This window comes from Nesoenas mayeri (genome assembly GCF_963082525.1).
Source record: "Nesoenas mayeri genome assembly, chromosome: 20".
In the NCBI taxonomy this organism is placed as follows: Eukaryota; Metazoa; Chordata; class Aves; order Columbiformes; family Columbidae; genus Nesoenas; species Nesoenas mayeri.
In genome coordinates, this window is record NC_137569.1 from 5,392,735 (window position 1) to 5,416,300 (window position 23,566).

The window sequence follows — 23,566 nt, forward strand, 5'->3', positions numbered from 1 at the left end:
ATATTGCTTCTCCTTGGGGTGTTGCAAATCCTAAACCAATTCTGACTAACGTGAGCAAACTGCAGCGCTTCAGGAGCAGTTTTCAGTACCAAGAGAGGGCAACAAACAAATTAATTCTCCAGAAGCAATTTTCATGGAATCTTAAGGAAAAAAGAGCCTGGAGAAAGCTCTTCAACCTGCAGGCTGCCAGCAGTTGGGCTGACTCGGTGGATGGGATGGAATGGATGTTGTGCTTTTTCATGTCAGGATTAACTGACCTTGTAAATTGGCCAAAACTGGCACAGCAAATGCTCTGTAACATCTCTGCCATGTTTAAAATGCTGCACGTGAACCTGCCTGTCAGGATAAAGGGAAGAAAGGAAAGAATTCTGGCTTTCATCGGAAAATACCGTACCTCCAGACTATCAGAGTTTCGTTCCAGAAATCTACTAACCCTTGCCTGCCTCTCATGGCTCTCTTTACATATGGGTTCAGAATCATATTAATTTTATTTCCCCTTTGCATCTCCTGTTTATTTCACTTCCCCAGCACAATTTTATCATCTTCACGTTAACTTTTCTCCAAAATTTTCATTCCAGACTTTTGCTGATATACTTCTTTGTAATCCATGATGATGACGCCCAACCGCAGCTGCTGGGAAGAATGACCATAATACAAATGCCCCTCTCAACAGCTTGCTTTTTTTCCTCAAATAGAGATGTTCTTCGCATATATTTTCCAATGGAAATATACAGCCTGTTAGGGTGGAAATACATATATGGACCAACTACAGGTCTACTGACATGCAAGTGAGAAAAGAAATAACTAAGAGAATTCATTACCCTTACATACAACTTTTTTATAAGCTCGGTTCACTTTTATTACTCCTCTTTACGTGTTAGACAGTTATGCTACACCATCCATAGGGAATGCAGACATAGGTTTTTTCTAAATGTGCTTAGCATGTCAACATTTTAAGCATTGGCTTGTGATTGTTACCGCTAAGGCTTGGTGAGAGAGGGGCCTCGGTATTAACTATTGAAAGCAGGGGGCCTAGTAATTGCTATTGAAAGCAGATCTGCGGGGTATTTGTGTTCTTTGTCATGAAAGATGTTTACTGTATTCAGCATTTCGCTGATCACCCTATAGTGTCTTTTTTTCTTTTACATTCAAAATTCATTAAACAGAGTTGTTGGGGTTTCTTTTTAACAAAAAATGTCAGCACTGCTTCACACCAGTCCAGCTGACAGTGCGTTTAACTGGTGATTTCAGCCCACAGAGCTTTTTTGCCTTTTTCTAAACCAAAATGACAGTTAGAAAAGTTTTTAAAGAAGGTGCACTGTAGCAGTTTGTTCCATCCTTTTTCTTCACTGGGCTCAGTTATGAAAACAAGTCCTATTACGAAAAGTGTATTTCTAGAAAGCACTGCTTCAGAGCTACGCTCCCCGACTATCGCGCTCTTCCAAAAAACAAATGCTCTCCAGAATAAATAGTAAGGCTGTGACTGATTACAAAAGCAAGTACAAATGAAGTTAAAATCTTTGAGGACATAAAAATGTTAATTAAACCTCTCCATGCTGCAAAATGGAGAATTTACTCTCTAGTGCTACCTCATTGTACATCAGCTTGGAAGGGTGTAGGTGGGAATATTAATGTATGAATAATGTGCCATGTGCTGCACCAGAAGGGAAAATAAGACCATATTTTGCAATGCTATTTCACTGTTTTCACCTCCAAAATTTCAACTCTCCAGCTCTAAGTGTCTTTAAGAAATCCTGTTTCTTCAATGTTCATTTTACATGGACAACTTCTGCTTGGATTTACAGTTCCGCTTCCGTTTTTATTATAAAAATATTACTCTACAGTCTGCATTGCTTATTATACAGAAATGATCGTTATTGCCTGTTTCATCTGAAAATGGGAGAGAGAATTAATAATCTCCTAGTTACAAACTGGGACAGGAGTTACTCAGCGTACTACAAGCAAACTAATCCCTATGAAGTTTGCTAAACACACAGTGATACTGCTGACAGATCCCATGTGAAAGCACGCGCTCCTGCCACATGTAGTATCAGACATAGATTAATAAGATTAATAAGATCTTATTGACATAGATTCACTCTGGTTATAAATTCAGCGCTTACTATTTTCCCAACACATCAGCAATCTCCCGTCAAAGCTCAGAGTAAGGACAAAGCCACTCCTAAAGGGTGAAGAGGACAAGAAAAAGTGGTAAAAAAGAGGCATTTCAGAGTAGAAAGGAACATGATCACAAAATAATCAAGCACTATTTCCCAATGGAAATATCCTAGTGTGAAAAGGAAAAGGAGATAAGTTGCGGAACTGGGAGAAAAACAGCAGGAAAGGAAAAAACAGTCAAAGGATGTGGATGAGAGAATTGGAATATGTTTCCTGAGCTCTGTGAAAGGTTTGGACCATGCAGATGGAAAAACATGATACTGTAGTAGCACACGCAGGCTGACCAGCACAGATTCTGCTTTCTGTAGAGAGGCTGCAGAAAAGTGCCCTGTGTCTGAGGATTTAATGAAAAATTGGTGCTGAGCTGTCACTTTGCAAGTTGCTGCTCCCAAAGCTTTCCTGTATTTTAAATCGGTTCTTTACTTCCTTGATACTTAAGGTTTGATGACAAGGCTGCACACCCCATGGCCACAACCTGAGGCTCACAGGAGCCTCTTGGCAAGAGTCAATTGGTGACACAGGGAAGCCTCAAAGCTGCAGCATCCTTACAAGTGGGGTGGAAAGTCTTATCCACACAAATTGGAAAGGGTAACTAGTGCCCATCTATTTTATTGTGTGTTTGCTGGGGTGACAATGAGGACAGGGCATCAAACCAAGTGCGCTCATACCAATGATTACTTATTAGAGGGGTATGACACAGAGTGATGTGTCTTTTAGTACAAGGCTATTCCCAGAAAAGGAGCTGACCTGTCAGGGAAAACACACAGAAGATCCCAGGGCACTGCAGAAAGAATAACTTCAACAAGCAACATAAGAGCATCTCTCCCAACTTCTCTCCTTGCAGCAACCCTGGCTCCAAACTTCTCTCGCCGACTTGCTAATCGTGCGCTGGGCAAGCAGGGGCCAGAGGCAGGAGAGGGGTGGGAATGGTGCAGGGGCTGAAGGGGGGGACCAGAGTGGGGCTGACCCTGGGGACACCCCGCCCCGCCGGGGCGGGACGAGCTGCCAGCCCCGCTCCAAGGCATGTAAAAGCGGGACAGCGGAGCCAGAGAGTAGGAGCAACCAGCCGGGACTGCGCTGCGGAGCAGGTGAGCAGGGCTGCGGGCCCAGAGGGACCAAGCGGGCAGCGGGGACCGTGACCTGCAGCCAGACCCGGGACCAGTAGCAGAGCTGAGCCTCACCTCTCGCTGTTCCACAGGTTGTACCAGTTGCCACGATTGCTGCACAAACGAGCAAAACGTCGTCTGAAATGGCAGCCGAGGTGAGGGTGAACTTTGCTTCTCTGGCGGGGTGGTCTTGGGGTGCTCTGGCAGACGCGAGCTGAGCTGCGTGATAACCCCAGCACGGCAACCTCCCATGCTCATTTGGGTGCTTCTCTCTACTTGATTTGTTTTCCTGGGGTTTAGAGAAGGGGACTGAAAACATATTTGCTGCAATAGTTCTGACAACCCACCTCTCATTCTGGTGAAAACCCATGGTAGTGAAGATCTGTTTAAAATGCCTCTTCCCCATCCAAGCGCTTAGCTCCCAGCGCTGGCTTTTCACACCCCGTGCCCTCTCCCACTCACCCCAGGGGATGGTTTTCCCAGCACGGAACTGCAAAACTGGGCTTTTTCAACTATGATTTCCCCTGCCACAGCTCCTACTGACCAACCTGCTTCAAATAAGAGATCTCTAGCACCCCGTGCCTGCATTCTACCCGCTGCAGGCTCTCTCCCCCCAGGCACGCTGGTTCAGACAGTCGCTGGGGAAAAGGTCGCTTGGGGCCACCGCTCCCAGCCCTGCTCCGCCCGCTGTCCATGGTAGCTCTTCCCTTTTAATTTTATCGGAACATTTGTGATACGGAAAGGTAGCCAGACCTTCCTGGAGTCTGCAGTTTAACCTGATTTACGCTAACTTTATGCCAAAGCTTGCAAGAACATCATGGACTCTAGAGACACTTCAAACGTTTCACAGTTACAGGAGTGTTTGAGGATGTGACTTTTGCTGGCTCACAGCTCTTTGTTAACTGAATATTTTCTTATAGTCTCCCTAAAAGAGTGGGGTTTTGTAAATATTATTTCAAGTAACAGTAGACACCAGCTTTCACTATAACCCTGACTCATTTTCTCCCTGCCAAGAGACTATCAAAGGGTCAGTGATTGGCAGCTGCCTTAAAAGAAAGATCCATGCTGGTCCTGCACCATATGCCCTGATAATAATTTGTAAGGACAGGACATACTCTGTCCAGAGTCCTGCAGAGGTAAAGTATCTTGGAGGATTCCTTAGCAAGACCTGACACCTCAAGGGCTAAGTTCTAGTGACAGCGCTATGTTTTCCAGCTCTACAACTACTTGCCAAAGGTCTCAAAGTCTGGGGCTTTTCTACTCAGTGGTACAGCACTGAAAAAAATGTTCCTGAGTACGTCCTCAGTTTTACTTGAATAAGGAGTGGGATGGACATCAACTGATTTTTAGGGGATATATCTGTAAGACTTTTGACTCATTGCTTGCAGGGAGATAAAATGTTGGGAGGAAGGTTTGTCGGAAGCACAGATCCAGTCATGGAGATGCTCAGCGCTTCCATTACCGTTGATCAGAGACTGGCTGAAGTTGATATCCAGGGGAGCATGGCTTATGCCAAAGCCTTGGAGAAGGCTGGGATCCTATCTAAAAGTGAGCTGGAGAAGACCCTGAGTGGCCTGGAAAAGGTATTTATTTCTTCACATCTGTCATGTATGCTGGATGAATGGCTACTTCTCTGACAACATCTGTAGTACCCTCCCCGAGTCGCCCTCTGTACACTTGGAAGCATTCTGGGCAGGGAACTGATGCTAAAATTCCATCCTGCTAAAGGCACTAAAGCCCAAGAGCAGGATGTGAACCAGCTGACAGCCCCAGTGAGAGCCTGAAGCACATGGTCAATGCTCATTGTGGCAGCCCCAGTGCCTCAGTGGGGTGTGCTCAGTGTGACCTGCCCTCTCATCCTCTTCACACTGAACATTCACCAGGAATTGTTTCAGTATGAATTAGCAATATTCCTTTTCTGCTGGCACTTGGGATCCTTTTGAGTCTGCCTGCCTGAGTTAGTAGGAGGCAATGCATACATAGCGCTGTATAGGGTCAAAGAGAAGTCAGCAGCTAAGCAGTTTTAAAATATCCATTGTTGTTGCTCACCCACCATGGACAATGGTGACTCTATACAATATTTGTATAGGAAAACCTTTGTGGACAATGCTAAAGCAATCACTGTCATTTCATCTCACATTTTCATTACATTGCTTAAATCCTCCTATAGCCATAACACTGCAGGATCATCACAGGTAGAGAGATGGATCCCATCAGCGCACTATAGAATATCTGCACAGAGCAAGCAGCCAGCGCTGGCCTGAAAGAACAGGAATACCAGAGCTCGCATGAGATTTAACACTTTGATTTCCATTGGGATGGCAGAAGTTGTTGTTTGCTGGGGACACTTAACAGCCCTGACGCGCAGCAGGGTAACAGTGGTGGCTGACTGGTGTTTCTGCTGATGTTTGTAGATCTCTGAGGAATGGTCTAAAGGAGTCTTTGTGGTGACCCCAACTGATGAGGATATCCACACTGCCAACGAACGCAGACTAAAGGTTTGGGTCCCCTAACCTCTTGTTCCTGTTCCTCTGTAGCTAGATCTGCCTGACGTTAAGTGCATGCGCCTCCTTCCCACTGTGAAATTCCTCCGGACCTTTTGATACTGAAACCCCAAGCGTACTATGAAGTATCTCCAAGACCCATTTTGTGGAAGAGGCACTGTACGAACATAGAACCCAAACTTGCCCTTCCCAGGAAGAGATCCCATGGCTACTTACAGGATCCTAGAGCTGAGTCCCTTCCAGGCAGGGAGCAGGTCTGCTCACATGGAGTCTCCTCCTTAGAATACAGAGACACTGACAGAAATCCTCCTCTTGTCCTCAGGAGCTGATTGGAGACATAGCTGGAAAGCTGCACACTGGAAGAAGCAGGAATGATCAGGTATGTACAGAATGTTTTCCTTTGTATACCCTCTACCACCTCACTTCAGGAGACCTCAGACCAGATAGGCCTTTGGCTCTTTTCCTGGAGAACCAGATACAGTGACATTACCACATCAAAACGATCAGATTTTGAGAGGAAGATGCATCTTCTCATCACATAGAACAAGGAGGGGTTTACTTTACAGTAAAAATGGCCAATCACCAAGAATATCACATTCTGCTTTGACTGACTGTGGCCAATCTCATGCAGGTTGTGACCGACTTGAAGCTGTTCATGAAGAATTCCCTCTCTGTCATCTCCACTCACCTCCTGCAGCTCATTAAGACCCTGGTGGAACGCGCTGCCATGTAAGTCCTTTTCCAGATCCAGGACCTTGGTCTTGCAGGGGCAGGAACCTCCTAGGCTTGCTCTTTGATACCAACCAGGACAGCAGTAGGGTCTTCTGTGGAGGAAGCTGCAGACAGGCAGTGTCATAACACAGGGAAAGACAACAGACCCTAATTCACCACAGTTCACGTGACAAGAGACTGTCCTCTTCCCCCAGTGTATCCTGGCAAAGGAATTGAGGTGGGAGGTCCACAAAGGACACTACAAGGCATCAAATCCATCTGAAGAAGTTGGAAACTTGAACATGATTCCGGTTGCAATGCATGAGAAAAGCTCAGCTGTGTTAACCCCCTGTCTAACTCTCCCCACACATCACACTCCCAAGCAGTGGTGGGCTGGTGAACTTTGCCTGCCACAGATGGATTGCTGGACCAGGCAGTTTCCCAGGGAGGCCAAGGGCAGACACACCACACTGCAGGATGGGGAGATCTAAACCCAGTATGCTTGGGTAGCAGGTGACAGGAGCACATAGACCAAATTCAGCACAACACAAGCTAAAGAAGTTCTGTTTGTCACCTTGCCACAAAACCCTGCAGTGTACCTGCCACTGCCCTCTGTCCTGGCAGCTGCTGCTCACCTCTTTGTCTCCTTTCACATGCAGAGAAATCGATGTCATCCTCCCTGGCTACACTCACCTGCAGAAAGCTCAGCCCATCAGATGGAGCCAGTTCTTGCTCAGGTAAGCACCTTGTACAGTTGGCTGCAGGAAGCCTTCTGCACCTTGGGGCCTGCTGAACTGGAGCCTAAAAGCACATTATCCTCTGCGGGAACAGCAGGGGGGATGACAAACGAGGGCTCATCTTGCAAACTGTTCCTGTGTGGCTCTGACAAACCCAGGACCCAAGCACAGAGTGGGCAGTAGAGCTTGTATGCTCCAACCTTTGGCCACAGTTACACCTCACTAATGGGGTAACATGGAGACACTTGTATGGCTGCAACTGTTCTACTTCAAAGGGACTGAGTGCCTGGGCTCCATTTCAAGCCTCTTCTGTTTGAGAAGGGATCCCAGGCTCCAGGCATAGCAGCACATTGCTTGGGAAGGGAAGTGACATGTTCTGACTTCAGGTGCTTCATCTCTCATGACTTTTCCCAGCCACGCAGTTGCTCTGACCCGTGATTCTGAGCGCCTGGGAGAGATAAAGAAGAGGATCAACATCTTGCCTTTAGGAAGGTAAGTTCTACTGGTTGGGGAATAACTGAGCTTTGCTTTGCTCTGTAAAGTCTTCAGAGATGCCTTCCCTGCTTCCTAGAGCTCAGTTTTGCTTGGGGTGTGCAAGGTATGAGGCATGACTTCTGTTTCTTTCTCCCCTGGCAGTGGTGCTTTGGCTGGCAACCCACTGGAAATTGATAGAGAGCTTCTGCGAAGCGGTAAGTATCTCCCTATGACTGAGCAGCACAAGAATACTTGTAGTATCTAGGAGGGAAGCACTGATTCATGGCTCCCAATGGCACCATAAAGCATTGTTCTGGAGCCAAGGCCTTTCTTTCTTAAGGGTTTTTACTGCAATGAGACAGGCAATCCCAAGTCTGATCTCCTCTGTCCATCTCTTCCTTACAGAGCTGGACTTTGCCTCCATCAGCCTCAACAGCATGGACGCTGTTAGCGAGAGAGACTCTGTGGGTAAGTCTCATCTTCCCACCACTGTTTCAGAAGCAGGCTTCTGAGACCTTTGCAGCTGAACTCCTTTAACAAGGGCACTGAAATCCCTCACTAGGAAGTAATTATACAGAAAATCTGTTTGCTCGTATTTCAACTCCAGTCAGGGCTCCCTGGCTTGTCAAGCAAAAAAGCACCTTTTCACCTCCCGATTTCCTGCCCTCTCTGCAGTGGAATTCCTCTCTGTTGCCACCCTGCTGATGATCCACCTCAGCAAGATGGCTGAAGATCTCATCATCTACAGTACCAGCGAGTTTGGCTTTCTGACTCTCTCTGACACTTACTGGTAGGTTTCTGGTCTCTGGGGAGTAATTCTCCTCAGCTATCCCCTCCAGAGAGAGTGAAACAGTGGTTGGGGTCTCCCTGCTGCACAAGGCTGACACAGCATTACAGTGCTGGCAGAAAGGCAGCCTTAGGGTGAACACTCCTCACTAATGACCGGGTACTTCTGATTCTGGTAACACAACCAAGTTTGCATTCACCAGACACTCCTCCCCAGCTGGCAGACAGAACTTCCTCCTCTGCTGGCAATGCCTGCCAAAAGTCCTTCCTTAATTAGCTGGGTTTGCAATCCAGGAGATTTCCTGTCTCTCATGGCAGCACAACCACAGCCCTCCTTCTCTGAGGTCCCAATAATGCTAAGACTGACCTGCTGATCCCAAGTCTGGAGGGGCTCTGAGGGAAGCCTCCTTTTTTGCTGCTTCTTTGGGAGATGGGACGGCATGGTAGCTCCAGACAAGACTGCAAAAACAAAGGCCCTGATGTGGGAATAATGAGAAATTCAGAGCACTCAGGTCACTGCATACTGCTTTCCTACACCTTAATAAAGGCGTTTGGGGAAAGTGGACCTGTGTGTTGGGTTTGGAGGGCTGGGTCAGTATGACCCAATACCTGTCTTAGCCTGTGTCTATAGGGGCTGGGGTCTTGTTCACCGTTACACTCCACATGCCTTTCTTTCAGCACCGGCAGCAGTGTGATGCCTCAGAAGAAGAATCCCGATAGCCTGGAACTGATCCGCAGCAAAGCTGGTCGTGTGTTCGGACGGGTGAGCCTGCTAAACAAAGAAGTGGGATGGGGAAACTACTCATACTGGGGATGAAGAATCCTGCCCCTTCTTCTTGCCCCTGAGTAAAGCAATGTGCCCAGTCCAGGCTCGGAGCCTCTGCTGGGGCAATGTGCTTCCCTCCCCAGAACTAACTGCCTCACCTGTTTCTCTCTGCAGTTGGCTGCCATCCTCATGGTGCTCAAAGGACTTCCAAGCACCTACAACAAGGATCTGCAGGTAAAACAGATGTTAGTTCTCACACCATCTCTCTGAGCAGACACAGCCACCTTCTGCTCTTGAGCACTCCTGCCACTGCCCTTCCCTCTACAGACCCTGCTTGTGTGTGGGGTGCTGAGAAAGGGGCTGATGCACAACATGCTGCAGCTGAAACCCCTGAGCAGGAGCCCCTGGGATGACAGGCTGCTCTGGTGGCTAAAATGCTTTGGCTGTTGAGCTGCATCAGGTTGACTTACAGCCATTTCCATCCCTCTTCTAACACAGGAAGACAAGGAGGCTGTCTTTGATGTTGTGGACACCCTGAATGCCGTGCTCCAGGTTGCCACTGGAGTGATTTCTACCCTCCAGGTAAGGCCTCAGCCACTTATTAGTGAATATGTTTGGGAGGGACGTTCTGTGAGTAACACAGGTAAACACACATTCCCAAGGAGGAGCTGATGATAATGTTTCCCTCTGACTCTCCTCCTGCAGATCAACAAGGAGAACATGGAGAAGGCACTGAGCCCCGAGATCCTGTCGTCTGACCTGGCTCTCTACTTAGTTCATAAAGGAGTAAGTATCAGAGAAAGATGTGCAGTTGTAATCTGTTTGGATACAGAACACTGCTCAGCGAGGGCCTTAGATGAGGCCTTCTATTCTGTCCCCAGGTGATGACCAGTTTGGGTCAACAAACTCGGAAGCTGGAAACCTATTCTTTATATGTATCCAAAATAATGGAATTGCTGCCAGGTGGACTTGATTGTAATTTACAGGTGGCGTTTTACCACCTAATGCATCCATTCTTCACACTCCAGAAACTCAAATTCACATTGTATTGCCCTAAGTGAAAACAAGCCAACCAAAAAAGGCAGCACATCCATTTTTTCCTTTGAGGCTGTACCCCAGTTACTTGGTCACTGACTGCAGCCTCTGCTTCTCACTATAGATGCCATTCAGACAAGCCCACGTTGCCTCTGGGAAGGCCGTCCACCTCGCCGAGTCTAAAGGCATCACCCTCAATAATCTCAGCCTGGATGACCTGAAGAGCATCAGGTTTGTTGCACTATTGTTTTGCCAAGACTCCCCTGAACATGTGCATATCAGCTTCCCTTGTATGGGCCTCCTTATGGTGCCCTTCCCCAAAATGCCTTGGCCAGACAGCTCCCCAAATCCTCCTGGTCTGAACATCAACACTGCTACCAGTGGGCCAGAAAACACTGATGGGCTACAACATCACTCCCACTCAACTCCAGAGGGGCCTGGGCAGCCCCTACTGGGAGAGACTGGAAGAAACTCATACCATGAACTGGAGGCACCAGTTTCACTCCAAACTTATCAGTCTTGCCTCAGAGCTGACTCTTGGTCTGCCACCAGCAGCGGCTGCCAGGCACTCCAAGTGCACAAGCAGGGCTGCAGCAGATCTTTCCCCTTGGATAAAGGCTCCATCTCTGCTCCCTCACCCTCCCTACAGGCACTAAGCACATAAAGCAGCCACCAGCCCCAGCACTCTCCACTCACACCTCTTCTCTTTGCCTCCCCAGCCCCCTGTTTGGCAGCGACGTCTCCCAGGTCTTCAATGTTGTCAACAGCGTGGAGCAGTACACGGCCATGGGCGGCACCGCCAAGAGCAGCGTGACTGCCCAGATCGAGCAGCTGCGGGAGCTGCTGAAGAGACATAAGGAACAAGCTTAGAGTGTGGGGAGATATCCCGTGGATGCAGCATTGTGCCTATCACACTAATCTGGAGTTAATAAACACTGGGTTGCATTGTAGTTCACTGAAAATCTTGTCTTGTGTCTTTCTTCTATGAGGCAAGATTGAGCTGGGCTTCCTTGGCCCTAGCAAGCCTTGGGGAAATGTTCACTGGTATGTGAAAGAAAGGGGGTTCTCCCCTTTCTTGCAGCGGAGCTGGGTGATGGGTTGTTCCTGGTAGTGCATCTGCAACTTATGCCACAACTTCAGCTATCACTGCACTCAGGAGTATGCTTGCCTGCCTCCCTGCCTTTCTGGCAGGGGGGATTAAGTGGCCAAAAGAAGCCTCCTCACCACCTGGCACCACAACTTGTATAGCCTTAGGCAGGACTTTGCCAGCAGGTCAACCCACAGGTCATTCCAGCCCATCACAAAACCAACCTTGGCTCTGGTTTACATCAAAACACAGGGGCTGCACAGTCCCAGGCCAAGTATTTTCCTCTGTGTGACCCAGGCCAAGCCAGTTGGAGCACAATGCTTGTACAGAGATGGGCATGGCTGGCTGCCTCTTAGAAATCTTGTCGTTACAAAAGATAATCAGAACAAAGACCAGGAAAAGCCTTACTTGGGGAATGAGAATGCAGCAACCTTGGCTCTTTCAGAGGATGAAAACATTTGATTAAACAACCACTTGAAACATTATTCCCCACTATTGTTCCGCAGTGATTTCTGCATGGAATATGCCTGCTACTTGATTCAAAAGGTAGAGGAAGAACAGTTGTTTACAGGGAAGGTGGGGCAATTTTCACTAAACACTAAACCATCTTGAACCTGACACCTACAGCACAGTAGCACTAGCTTTGTCATGGACAATTTCTTTTCTGTCATAGCACTTTAAAGCTGGTGCCTTGCTCAGCACCCTGCCCTCCATGCTGACACAGGAACACGTTATTGACTCAGTACTGCAAGAGTCTGTAACAAACATAGGTAATGACAGTAATGCAAGAATTGCCTCACCACACTTAGGTTAAGGGCTGTAGCACAGACAGTACAAATATGAGCTTTATCCCCTGCCATTAATGAAGTCCCTCAGCAGACACAAAGTGCTTTCATCCTACCTTTACAGCATTTGTGCTTTAAACATGCGGCAGAACCAGCAACAGAACATCCCTTTCTTCAACACTTGCTCTCCAGCCTCCATCTCCCTTATTCTGGCCATAAACCTGATCTATTCTGGCATTTAAAGAACAGCTCATTTCAATCACTGCTCCATAAACCTCCCTTGTGTTCACTGTGTTACTTCCTGCTGTGTTTCCATTTGGACACTTGTGGCTCACTCTACAGATAAGTTAGCTGCAGCCACAAAATCATTTCTGTACGTTTAGCTGATAGAAGTAAGGAGCGAGAGAGGGAGTGGACACCAACTCATCACCAGCAGAGCCTGAAGAAGGGATGTTTCCTCATCTCCACCTCACATTTTTTTTTTTCCAGTCCCATAAGCTTTCTCATTCTGTCCTGTTCCTCTCTTTTCCCCTACTTGTATACTCCAGCTCCTGCTCCATACCTTCGGAAGCCTCAGCCAAACAGATTTTCTCTCACTCCCAGCAGCACATATCCAGCATTGCTCCTGTTGGCCAGTGCTGAGTACCACAGGGCCCCGCCAAACTGAAAGCAAAAGGGAGGGTTTAGCAGATTATCACATCTCAGTTTCCTACTTAAATGAGTAGTTCACGATCACTGGTACTTCCCACCCATCCACCCTTTTCTTAATATTGTGAAATAATTCAGACTGGGAGGGACCTGTGGAGGTCTCTGAAGCTCCAGAGACATTCTAGGAACACGTGGTCCACAGTATCTTCAGGCGCTCACCATCACCCCGTTGTAACTCATTGTGATTTGGGTTTTTAAAGCACTGTCCCTTACCACAGGAAGATCTGTATCGGCAGAACGATCAGTGGCTTGGACACTACTCTAGACTTGGTCTTAAATCCCTTCCCCATTACAGACCACAAGAAGGGACGTAAGCCAAGAATTCTCATAGATCATGAGCTGCTGAAACTCTCAGCAGATAGCTACATAACTCTGATCCAAGACCCAAGCAGGTTACAAACCTACAGAAGGGCTCTTGAAACATTGCAAAAAGTAGTGAACTCTTCACTGGGTTCCCCGAAGGAAAAGACCTCTACACCGATTTTACACTCTGGAACAATCCTGCTGAATATTTTGTCTCCTAAACAAATTGCTGTGCCCAGTCTTTTTATCCCCTGGTTCTCTATTGAAGAAGCTGAGCTAATAAAATTTCTCTGCCACCACAACAGTGTTGTGAGAACAGATGCACTGCACAACTGCAACATCCCCTGCAGGCACCATGCATGAATTTAAGGCAGCAATATCCAAATGTGGCCATCTAGACTGGACTCCTCTTTGCCGGGAGCAACACAAACTAACTTAATTCTTCAACCATTTATTTTCCTTATGTTACAGAGAGATGCACATAGAGAGAAGTGAAAAAAAAAAAAAATAGAAAGAGGCCTGGAACTAACGGAATAGAGACTGGAGCTTTCACTGTTAAGTATAAGCATGTAACTGTTTAAATACTGGTAATATTTAGAAATCAAAGCTGTCGTTTATCACACAAACAAAGGGTCAATTATACAAAACACAAATAGCAAAACAGATACAGGGGTGCTCTCAAAGTGCCACAGAAATCCCATTTTCCCTTTTCTAGCCCTGTGGGTCACAAATGGTCCCTGAGGGGGAGGTGCCAGGACCAGTGTGGTGCCTTCTAACCCCTCTGGCTGCAGTGCCTTGGGCACCCTCCCTTTTCCCTTTTGGCAATTCCTGTAGTTTTTCCAATGGATGTACAATCTTTGCATGCTCTGTGTACATTCCACGTAGTCAATCTCAAGCCTGTACCACAAACAACATGATGTAAAGCCTCTCCTTGTATATGATTCACTGTGGGTGTAAATCTAGTCCTTACTATTTTGCCAAATTCATAGCAACCTCCTGTGAAAGCCCAGAATAAGGACAAAGACACTCATAAAAGATAAACATGGCAAGAGAAACATTACAAATGAGGGACTTCAGAAGAGGAGGGAACTTGGCAACAAAATGGCTCAGAGAGTAGTGTAGACAGCATGATGCCCTGTTCATCTAGAAGTCTGAAAGGGAACAGGGACATCACTCCAGGAAAAAAATGATTGTAAGAGGAAATTTTTGAGAAACAGTGAATTAATAGTTGGCTATGAATCCAGATACAGTGTTTGAGCCTTGTTCTGGACTGGTACTAGAGGCAGCATGCTGGAAACTCAGCTGCAAAAGGTACTTGCTCCTTCAGGTTGAGTAGCCACAGCCAGGCTGATGCCGGTTGTCACTCTGCCCGTGTCCTCTCTGCTACAGAAAGCAGCACACCCTAATCACACAATCACACGGTGCCCTAGACTGCGGCACACAAAGGGAGTGAATAGTAGGACAGAGAAGCATATAGGAAATATGGTTGGACTAGGTCCCTTCCTACCTGAATTATGCTACGGTCCTGTGACAACAGGGCTGGTTAAAGGGCAGAAAAACCAAAAAGGGGACAAGCAAACTGGGACGCACATTGCAGACTCTGACCGTGCACGAAGAAAGAAAAAAACATGCCGTAGTAGCACATTCCCTCCTGCAAACCAGGAACTCCCCTGTGCTGCGGGGTGGGAGCAGGGGAGGGGGGACCGACGCCGGGCCGACCCCGGGGACACCCCGCCCCGCCGGGGCGGGACGAGCCGCCAGCCCCGTTCACAGGCGTGTGTGTAAAAGCGGAGCCCAGGGGCCGAGACCGGGAGGGACGAGCTGGGACCGCGCTGCGGAGCGGGACCGGGGGCAGAGCTGAGCCTCATCTCGCTGTTCCGACCCCTCTCGCTGTTCCGCAGGTTGTAGCAGTTGCCCGGATCGCTGCGCACACGAGCACAACGCCGTCCGAAATGGCAGCCGAGGTGAGAGTGAACTTTGCTTCTCCGGCGGGGGCTCTGACAGACAGGAGCTCAACCGAGTTAAAATCCAAGTTGCTGCCGTTCCCTTCAGGTTCTTCCTTCTACCTGGGAGAGACAAATGAGCGATGCGGTTCATTCCTGACAACCTGCGTTCAGGCGGGAGGTGCTTTATAGCAGCTTGTGTAAACACTTCTCTGTACAAAAGCTGTATTTTCAGTTTCTGTGGTTGGTAGGAGAGACGTGACTATCATCTTAGTGAGTCATGCTTTCTGCCTTCCAAATGGTCACTACAACCCTGGCCTCCTCTGCTCTGGGTTACAGACAAGTGGCCATCAGCTGCCACACTGTACTGGAGAGTCCTCGAGTTGAAGTTAATCTTTCAGTTTTGATTCTACTGATTGCAAGTATATATGTGTTGCAATGTTTCTGCTGACTTTCTTACTTTAATGGAAACACACAATATTGAAGTTATACCTGGATAGACCCGTTCCCCATTCAAGCACTTGACTTCTGGCACTGGCCTTTAATTTAGCATCCCCCATGCCATGCTCCTGTGGGCACCAGGTGCACACTGAGGATCTGTAACACTTTTCTTTTTCAATTCTGATTCCCCACTTTTCCTTCCATCAGCTTTTTGACAAAGTTACCTTAAAGATATCAAAAAAGACGTGCTGACACTCTTACCTCCGTAGACTCTCTCCTGCTGTCCTCTCAGGCATGTTGTTTCAGCAGGGATGGGCAGAGATGTGGAGACAGTCACTAGGGAAAACGTTTCCAAGGTTACTCAATAGTGCTGTGTCTGACTGATAAAGCTCTGGCACGGATTAGTCTACAGCTGTCCCACCAGCTTCTTGCTGTCCATGGTAGTTACAGTGCACAGTGTGAGAGGAAACTTGACAGAGCTGTTTAAACCAAGTAGATCAGTAATTATGACCCACTCTGCAATGGCAATTGTATTTAGGCCCTTCTTTTAAATGTCCTGCAATTTCTGTTTTGTGCCTGCTAGCACTGGGGAGTTGCTTCTGAAATCTTAGATAAGTTGTAAGGTATCTGCATGAGTAAAATTTAAATCCATTTCAGTGTGAGTTTGCCAGAGTTAGGGCTTCAGTGGATGTCTTACCCAGACAAGCAAAAAGCTTCTGATCAAGTGACATACACAGCTCTTAGCTAGTGAATCCATTCAGTTGCTGAATCACTGGTGAAAAAAGCTTACACACCCCTACTGTGATGCATAACTGGAATTGTGTACCTGTCTTGGGTCACCCAGTGAAGTCGTCATACAGATGACACATTCAAGTGTGCATGGTTACTCTATGAATCTTGGTTAGGGTAGAAAAACAACTTTTGGTTTTATGTATTTTAAAACCTTTTTGTTGAATTATTTTTCTGAGTATTCTTGATGCTGAAACATACCTAGACCTTCCTTTTTGGAGTCTGCACCTTAACCAGTTTTATGCTCACCTTATGCCAAAGGCTGCAAGCACATCATGGACTCTGGAGATGCTTCAAATGGTAACTCCAAGCACTTCATAATGTGACTTGTGCTAACCTACAACTCTTTGTCAATCAAACAGATCACTGGATGTTACATGCATAGGACCATAACTGAAGTTATTAGGCCTCTTTAATAAACTTCTTCCTCTCTCTCAGGGGGATAAACTTTGGGGAGGAAGATTCAGTGGAAGCACAGATCCAGTCATGGAGATTCTCAATGCTTCCATTACCTATGATCAGAGACTGGCTGAAGTTGATATCCAGGGGAGCATGGCTTATGCCAAAGCCTTGGAGAAGGCTGGAATCCTATCTAAAAGTGAGCTGGAGAAGACCCTGAGTGGCCTGGAAAAGGTATTTATTTCCTTCAGAAACTGTTGTGCATGCTGAAACAAATGGCTTCTTATCTAACAGCATCTGTAGTAGTCTCCCTGATCTGCGGTTCTAAAAAGCACCATTTTAAGTCCTCATGTCCTATTGTTTAGACCCTGGTGCCTTGGTGAGTTGTGCTCAGTGTGACCTGCCCTCTCATCCTCTTCACACTGAACATTCACCAGGAATTGTTTCAGTATGAATTAGCAATATTCCTTTTCTGCTGGCACTTGGGATCCTTTTGAGTCTGCCTGCCTGAGTTAGTAGGAGGCAATGCATATAGCATTGTATAGGAGTAAAGACAAATCAGCAGCTAAGCAGTTTTAAAATATCCATTGTTATTGCTCACCCACCATGAACAATGGTGACTCTATACAATATTTGTATAGGAAAACCTTTGTGGACAATGCTAAAGCAATCACTGTCATTTCATCTCACTTTTCCGTTGCATTGCTTAAATCCTATGCCCATAACACTGCAGGATCATCACAGGTAGAGAGATGGATCCCACCAGCGCACTATAGAATATCTGCACAGAGCAAGCAGCCAGCGCTGGCCTGAAAGAACAGGAATACTAGAGCTCGCATGAGATTTAACACTTTGATTTCCATTGGGATGGCAGAAGTTGTTGTTTGCTGGGGACACTTAACAGCCCTGACATGCAGCAGGGTAACAGTGGTGGCTGACTGGTGTTTCTGCTGATGTTTGTAGATCTCTGAGGAATGGTCTAAAGGAGTCTTTGTGGTGACCCCAACTGATGAGGATATCCACACTGCCAACGAACGCAGACTAAAGGTTTGGGTCCCCTAACCTCTAGTTCCTGTTCCTCTGTAGCTAGATCTGCCTGACGTTAAGTGCATGCGCCTCTTTCCCACTGTGAAATTCCTCCGAACCTTTTGATACTGAAACCCCAAGCGTACTATGAAGTATCTCCAAGACTCATTTTGTGGAAGAGGCACTGTACGAACATAGAACCCAAACTTGCCCTTCCCAGGAAGAGATCCCATGGCTACTTACAGGATCCTAGAGCTGAGTCCCTTCCAGGCAGGGAGCAGGTCTGCTCACATGGAGTCTCCTCCTTAGAATACAGAGACACTGACAGAAATCCTCCTCTTGTCCTCAGGAGCTGATTGGAGACACAGCTGGAAAGCTGCACACTGGAAGAAGCAGGAATGATCAGGTATGTACAGAAGTGGTTGTTTTTCATCCTTCGCTATCCCTCCCTCATCTCAGTTCCTTAATCAAATTTCTTTATGCCATCTTTCGCATGTTCTGACTCTCTCCAGCATGTACTCCCTAGGGCATTAAACCAGCAATGCTGCAGTGACTCACCTGCACAGGGCTACAGGCTCTGCAGCTTTGCTTCCAGGTGGTATAAGGCCACAAACTTGCAATGAAATCCCTTTCAAAGCCTACAGAAACCATGACTTTACTGGCTGGGTATCAGGCATCTTTCAGGATCAGTCCTTCTAATGATGACAGACTTGTGTCTGTTGGGGATTTTCTGATCCAAAGTTGACAATACCTGAAAAGTCCACTGTAAAGAATGGACTTTGGTTCTGTTCATGAAAAGCAAGATACAGCAGCTTTCATGAATCAGTGACCAGGGGTGTATCTGGTAAGAGAAAAATGTCCCTTCCCATCACATAGAACAAAGAGGGGATAATGCTGCCAAGGCTTTCTGCTGAACAACACTTGGTCACCAAGAATATCACATTCTGCTTTGACTGACTGTGGCCAATCTCATGCAGGTTGTGACCGACTTGAAGTTGTTCATGAAGAATTCCCTCTCTGTCATCTCCACTCACCTCCTGCAGCTCATTAAGACCCTGGTGGAACGTGCTGCCATGTAAGTCCTTTTCCAGATCAGCTGTGTTAATCCCCATCTAACTCTCCTCACACATTACACTCCCAAGCAGTGGTGAGCTGGGGAACTTTGCCTGCCACAGATAGATTGCTGGACCAGGCAGTTTCCCAGGGAGGCCAAGGGCAGGCACACCACACTGCAGGATGGGGAGATCTAAACCCAGTATGCTTGGGTAGCAGGTGACAGGAGCACATAGACCAAATTCAGCACAACACAAGCTAAAGAAGTTCTGTTTGTCACCTTGCCACAAAACCCTGCAGTGTACTGCCCTCTGCCCTCTGTCCTGACAGCTGCTGCTCACCTCTTTGTCTCCTATCACACACAGAGAAATCGATGTCATCCTCCCTGGCTACACCCACCTGCAGAAAGCTCAGCCCATCAGATGGAGCCAGTTCTTGCTCAGGTAAGCACCTTGTACACTTGGCTGCAGGAATTCACCTTGGGGTCTTCTGTGAGGACAGTGGTGGGTGACAAGCCAGAGCTAACCTTGCAAACTGGAACAGGAACTCCTCGTGATCCTGTGTGGCTCTGACCAACGCAGGACCTAAGCACTGAGTGAAGGCCAACTCCCTGTACACTCTGTCTTTTGGCCACAGTTACCTCTTGGGTCGTGTGACATTTTCTGACTTCAGGTGCTTTATCTCTCACATCCTTTCCCAGCCACGCTGTTGCTCTGACCCGTGATTCTGAACGCCTGGGAGAAGTGAAGAGGAGGATCAATGTCTTGCCTTTGGGAAGGTAAAGCTCACTTTCTGTCTAATCCTTTGGGCCACACTTTGCCCTGTGAAGTGGCTAACAGGCAGATCTTTACATCCCCTGAAGCACCAGGGTTTGTATACCATATGTGCTGCGGAGCTGTGAGGTCGCAAGCCCTGCTTCTCTCACCAAAGAGGAGAGTCTTCCAAAGAGAAGACTCTCACCACAGAGACACTGTTCTCCCTTCTTGAAATCAAGAACTGCAAGGTTTTCGTCAAGCAAAGCTCCCTCTTCAGAAGCAAACTTCTGGTTTAGTCCAGAGTTTGGAGCCTCAGGCCACGTTGTGTGACACCAGAATGAACTTGGGAGGGAAATCTTCAGAGAGGTGTCATCTCTGCCTGCTAGAGCTCAGTTTTGGTTGGCATGTGCAAGGTATGAGGCATGACTTCTGTTTCTTTCTCCCCTGGCAGTGGTGCTCTGGCTGGCAACCCACTGGAAATTGATAGAGAGCTTCTGCGAAGCGGTAAGTATCTCCCTATGACTGAGAGGCACAGGACTACTCATACCTGGGAGTAGGGAAGCATTGATACATTGTCCTGATGTTATTTTGGACACATTGCAGCACCTTAACATAGGGATGGAAGGTAATAAATACAAAAAATAGACTATGCTCTGATACTCAGTGACACAGGCGGAAGGCAGCTCCTAGTGACTTGGTAAGACAGAAGGCTTTTTACTACCATGAGACAGCAGATGCTTGTAGGTTTGGAGCATAACCAGAGCCAACCCTGCTGCACACTAGCTGCCTGGTGCTAATAACAGAACTGCATTCTGCATGTTTGTGTTCCTGGGACTACTCAAGGGCTCACAGTCACCTCCACGCTGAGACAGTTGTTCCATGCAAGCTCCAGACCAGCAAAGCCTAATCTCCTCTGTCCATCTCTTCCTTACAGAGCTGGACTTTGCCTCCATCAGCCTCAACAGCATGGACGCTGTTAGCGAGAGAGACTCTGTGGGTAAGTCTCATCTTCCCACCACTGTTTCAGAAGCAGGCTTCTGAGACCTTTGCAGCTGAACTCCTTTAACAAGGGCACTGAAATCCCTCACTAGGAAGTAATTATACAGAAAATCTGTTTGCTCGTATTTCAACTCCAGTCAGGGCTCCCTGGCTTGTCAAGCAAAAAAGCACCTTTTCACCTCCCGATTTCCTGCCCTCTCTGCAGTGGAATTCCTCTCTGTTGCCACCCTGCTGATGATCCATCTCAGCAAGATGGCTGAAGATCTCATCATCTACAGTACCAGCGAGTTTGGCTTTCTGACTCTCTCTGATGCTTACAGGTAGGTTTCTGGTCTCTGGGGAGTAATTCTCCTCAGCTATCCCCTCCAGAGAGAGTGAGACAGTGGTTGGAGTCTCCCTGCTGCACAAGGCTGACACAGCATTACAGTGCTGGCAGAAAGGCAGCCTTAGGGTGAACACTCCTCTCTAACAACCAGGTATTTCTGATTCTGGTAACACAACCAAGTTTGCATTCACCAGACACTCCTCCCCAGCAACTGCTGGCAGACAGAACTTCCTCCTCTGCTGGCAATGCCTGCCAAAAGTCCTTCCTTAATTAGCTGGGTTTGCAATCCAGGAGATTTCCTGTCTCTCATGGCAGCACAACCACAGCCCTCCTTCTCTGAGGAAGGGCTTCTTTGGAGGGGCTCTGGGGGAAGGCTCCTCTTTGCTTCTCCTTTGGGAGCTGGGACTGTGGATTTGCTGCAGACAAATCTGCAAAAACAAAGGCTCTGATGTGGGAAACATGAGAAGTTCAGTGCACTGTTCTACACCCTAGAGAGGTGTCTGGGCAAGTGGGACCTATGTGTTGGGTTTGGAGGGCTGGGCCAATATGCTGCATGACCTGTAGGAACTGAAGTATTGCTCACCGTTACACTCCACACGCCTTTCTTTCAGCACTGGCAGCAGCCTGATGCCTCAGAAGAAGAATCCCGATAGCCTGGAACTGATCCGCAGCAAAGCTGGTCGTGTGTTCGGACGGGTGAGCCTGCTAAACAAAGAAGTGGGATGGGGAAACTGCTCATACTGGGGATGAAGAATCCTCCCCTTTCTTGCCTCTCAGTAAAGCAATGTGCCCAGTCCAGGCTCAGAGCCTCTGCTGGGGCAATGTGCTCCCCTCCCCAGAACCAACTGCCTCACCTGTTTCTCTCTGCAGTTGGCTGCCATCCTCATGGTGCTCAAAGGACTTCCAAGCACCTACAACAAGGATCTGCAGGTAAAACAGATGTTAGTTCTCACACCATCTCTCTGAGCAGACACAGCCACCTTCTGCTCTTGAACACTCCTGCCACTGCCCTTCCCTGTGCAGATGCTGCTTGTGTGTGGGGTGCTGAGGAAGGGGCTGATGCACAACATGCTGCAGCTGAAACCCCTGAGCAGGAGCCCCTGGGATGACAGGCTGCTCTGCTGGCTAAAATGCTTTGGCTGTTGAGCTGCATCAGGTTGACTTACAGCCATTTCCATCCCTCTTCTAACACAGGAAGACAAGGAGGCTGTCTTTGATGTTGTGGACACCCTGAATGCTGTGCTCCAGGTTGCCACTGGAGTGATTTCTACCCTCCAGGTAAGACTTCACCTCTTGAACACAGCTGAGGGGCACATTCTTTGAGTAACACAGGCAAAAGAGCTCTAGACTCATTTTAAAATGAAGGCTCTTCAGTTCATCACCCATACTGCTCATTATGGCCCCCACTGTCAGCTACTCAGGAGGTCGGAGGGTCCTTTTAGAGCCATGTCCCTTCCAGATTAAGTCCCCTCACCATGACTGCTAATGTGTCTCCAAGGTAGAGCTGATAATAATGTCACCTTCTTACCCTTCTTCTGCAGATCAACAAGGAGAACATGGAGAAGGCTCTGAGCCCTGAGATGCTGTCAACTGATCTGGCTCTCTACTTGGTTCGTAAAGGAGTAAGTATCAGAGGGAGACGTGGAGATATGATTTGTTTGGTTGCAGAATACTGCTCAGCGAGGGCCTGAGATGAGGCCTTCTGTTCTGTCCCCAGGTGATGATCAGTCTGGGTCAGCAAACCTGGATTCACATGGCATTACCCTAAGTGAAAACAAGCCAACCAAAAAAGGGAGCACATCCATTTTTTCCTTTGAGGCTGTACCCCAGTTACCTGGTCACTGACTGTGGCCTCTGCTTCTTGCTGCAGATGCCATTCAGACAAGCCCACGTTGCCTCTGGGAAAGCCGTCCAACTCGCCGAGTCTAAAGGCATCACCCTCAATAATCTCAGCCTGGATGACCTGAAGAGCATCAGGTTTGTTGCACTATTGTTTTGCCAAGACTCCACTCAACACGCACGTATCAGCTTCCCTTGCATGGGCCTCATTATGGTGCCCTTCCCCAAAATGCCTTGGCCAGACAGCTCCCCAAATCCTCCTGGTCTGAACATCAACACTGCTACCAGTGGGCCAGAAAACACTGATGGGCTACAACATCACTCCCACTCAACTCCAGTGGGGCCTGGGCAGCCCCTACTGGGAGAGACTGGAAGAAACTCATACCATGACCTGGAAGCACCAGCCCTCCCAGGAGTTTCACTCCAAACTTATCAGTCTTGCCTCAGAGCTGACTCTTGGTCTGCCACCAGCAGCGGCTGCCAGGCACTCCAAGTGCACAAGCAGGGCTGCAGCAGATCTTTCCCCTTGGATAAAGGCTCCATCTCTGCTCCCTCGCCCTCCCTACAGGCACTAAGCACATAAAGCAGCCACCAGCCCCAGCACTCTCCACTCACACCTCTTCTCTTTGCCTTCCCAGCCCCCTGTTTGGCAGCGACGTCTCCCAGGTCTTCAACATTGTTAACAGCGTGGAGCAGTACACGGCCATGGGCGGCACCGCCAAGAGCAGCGTGACTGCCCAGATCGAGCAGCTGCGGGAGCTGCTGAAGAGACATAAGGAACAAGCTTAGAGTGTGGGGAGATATCCCGTGGATGCAG

General features: G+C 48.0%; 2 protein-coding genes across 2 annotated transcripts; both read left to right on the forward strand.

The window, feature by feature from the left end:
- Positions 1 to 3,104: 3,104 nt before the first annotated feature.
- LOC308048004 (argininosuccinate lyase) lies at positions 3,105 to 11,167 on the forward strand (the record flags this gene model as incomplete). The annotated part of the gene is made up of 18 exons (XM_080356843.1): positions 3,105 to 3,266; positions 3,377 to 3,439; positions 4,673 to 4,867; positions 5,699 to 5,782; positions 6,111 to 6,167; positions 6,420 to 6,517; positions 7,159 to 7,236; positions 7,651 to 7,728; positions 7,873 to 7,925; positions 8,116 to 8,178; positions 8,386 to 8,500; positions 9,175 to 9,259; positions 9,437 to 9,496; positions 9,761 to 9,844; positions 9,968 to 10,048; positions 10,144 to 10,248; positions 10,422 to 10,528; positions 11,017 to 11,167. The coding sequence occupies 18 exons, from the start codon at positions 3,105 to 3,107 to the stop codon at positions 11,165 to 11,167; spliced, it is 1,719 nt and encodes a 572-aa protein (XP_080212969.1).
- A 3,300-nt stretch (positions 11,168 to 14,467) lies between these two features.
- Positions 14,468 to 23,538, forward strand: LOC308048005 (argininosuccinate lyase-like; the record flags this gene model as incomplete). The annotated part of the gene is made up of 17 exons (XM_080356844.1): positions 14,468 to 14,491; positions 15,082 to 15,144; positions 16,792 to 16,986; positions 17,716 to 17,799; positions 18,128 to 18,184; positions 18,756 to 18,853; positions 19,197 to 19,274; positions 19,532 to 19,609; positions 20,038 to 20,090; positions 20,521 to 20,583; positions 20,791 to 20,905; positions 21,522 to 21,606; positions 21,781 to 21,840; positions 22,105 to 22,188; positions 22,452 to 22,532; positions 22,781 to 22,887; positions 23,388 to 23,538. 17 exons carry the CDS (start codon positions 14,468 to 14,470, stop codon positions 23,536 to 23,538), a joined length of 1,476 nt encoding a protein of 491 aa, XP_080212970.1.
- Between the last annotated feature and the right edge of the window lie 28 nt (positions 23,539 to 23,566).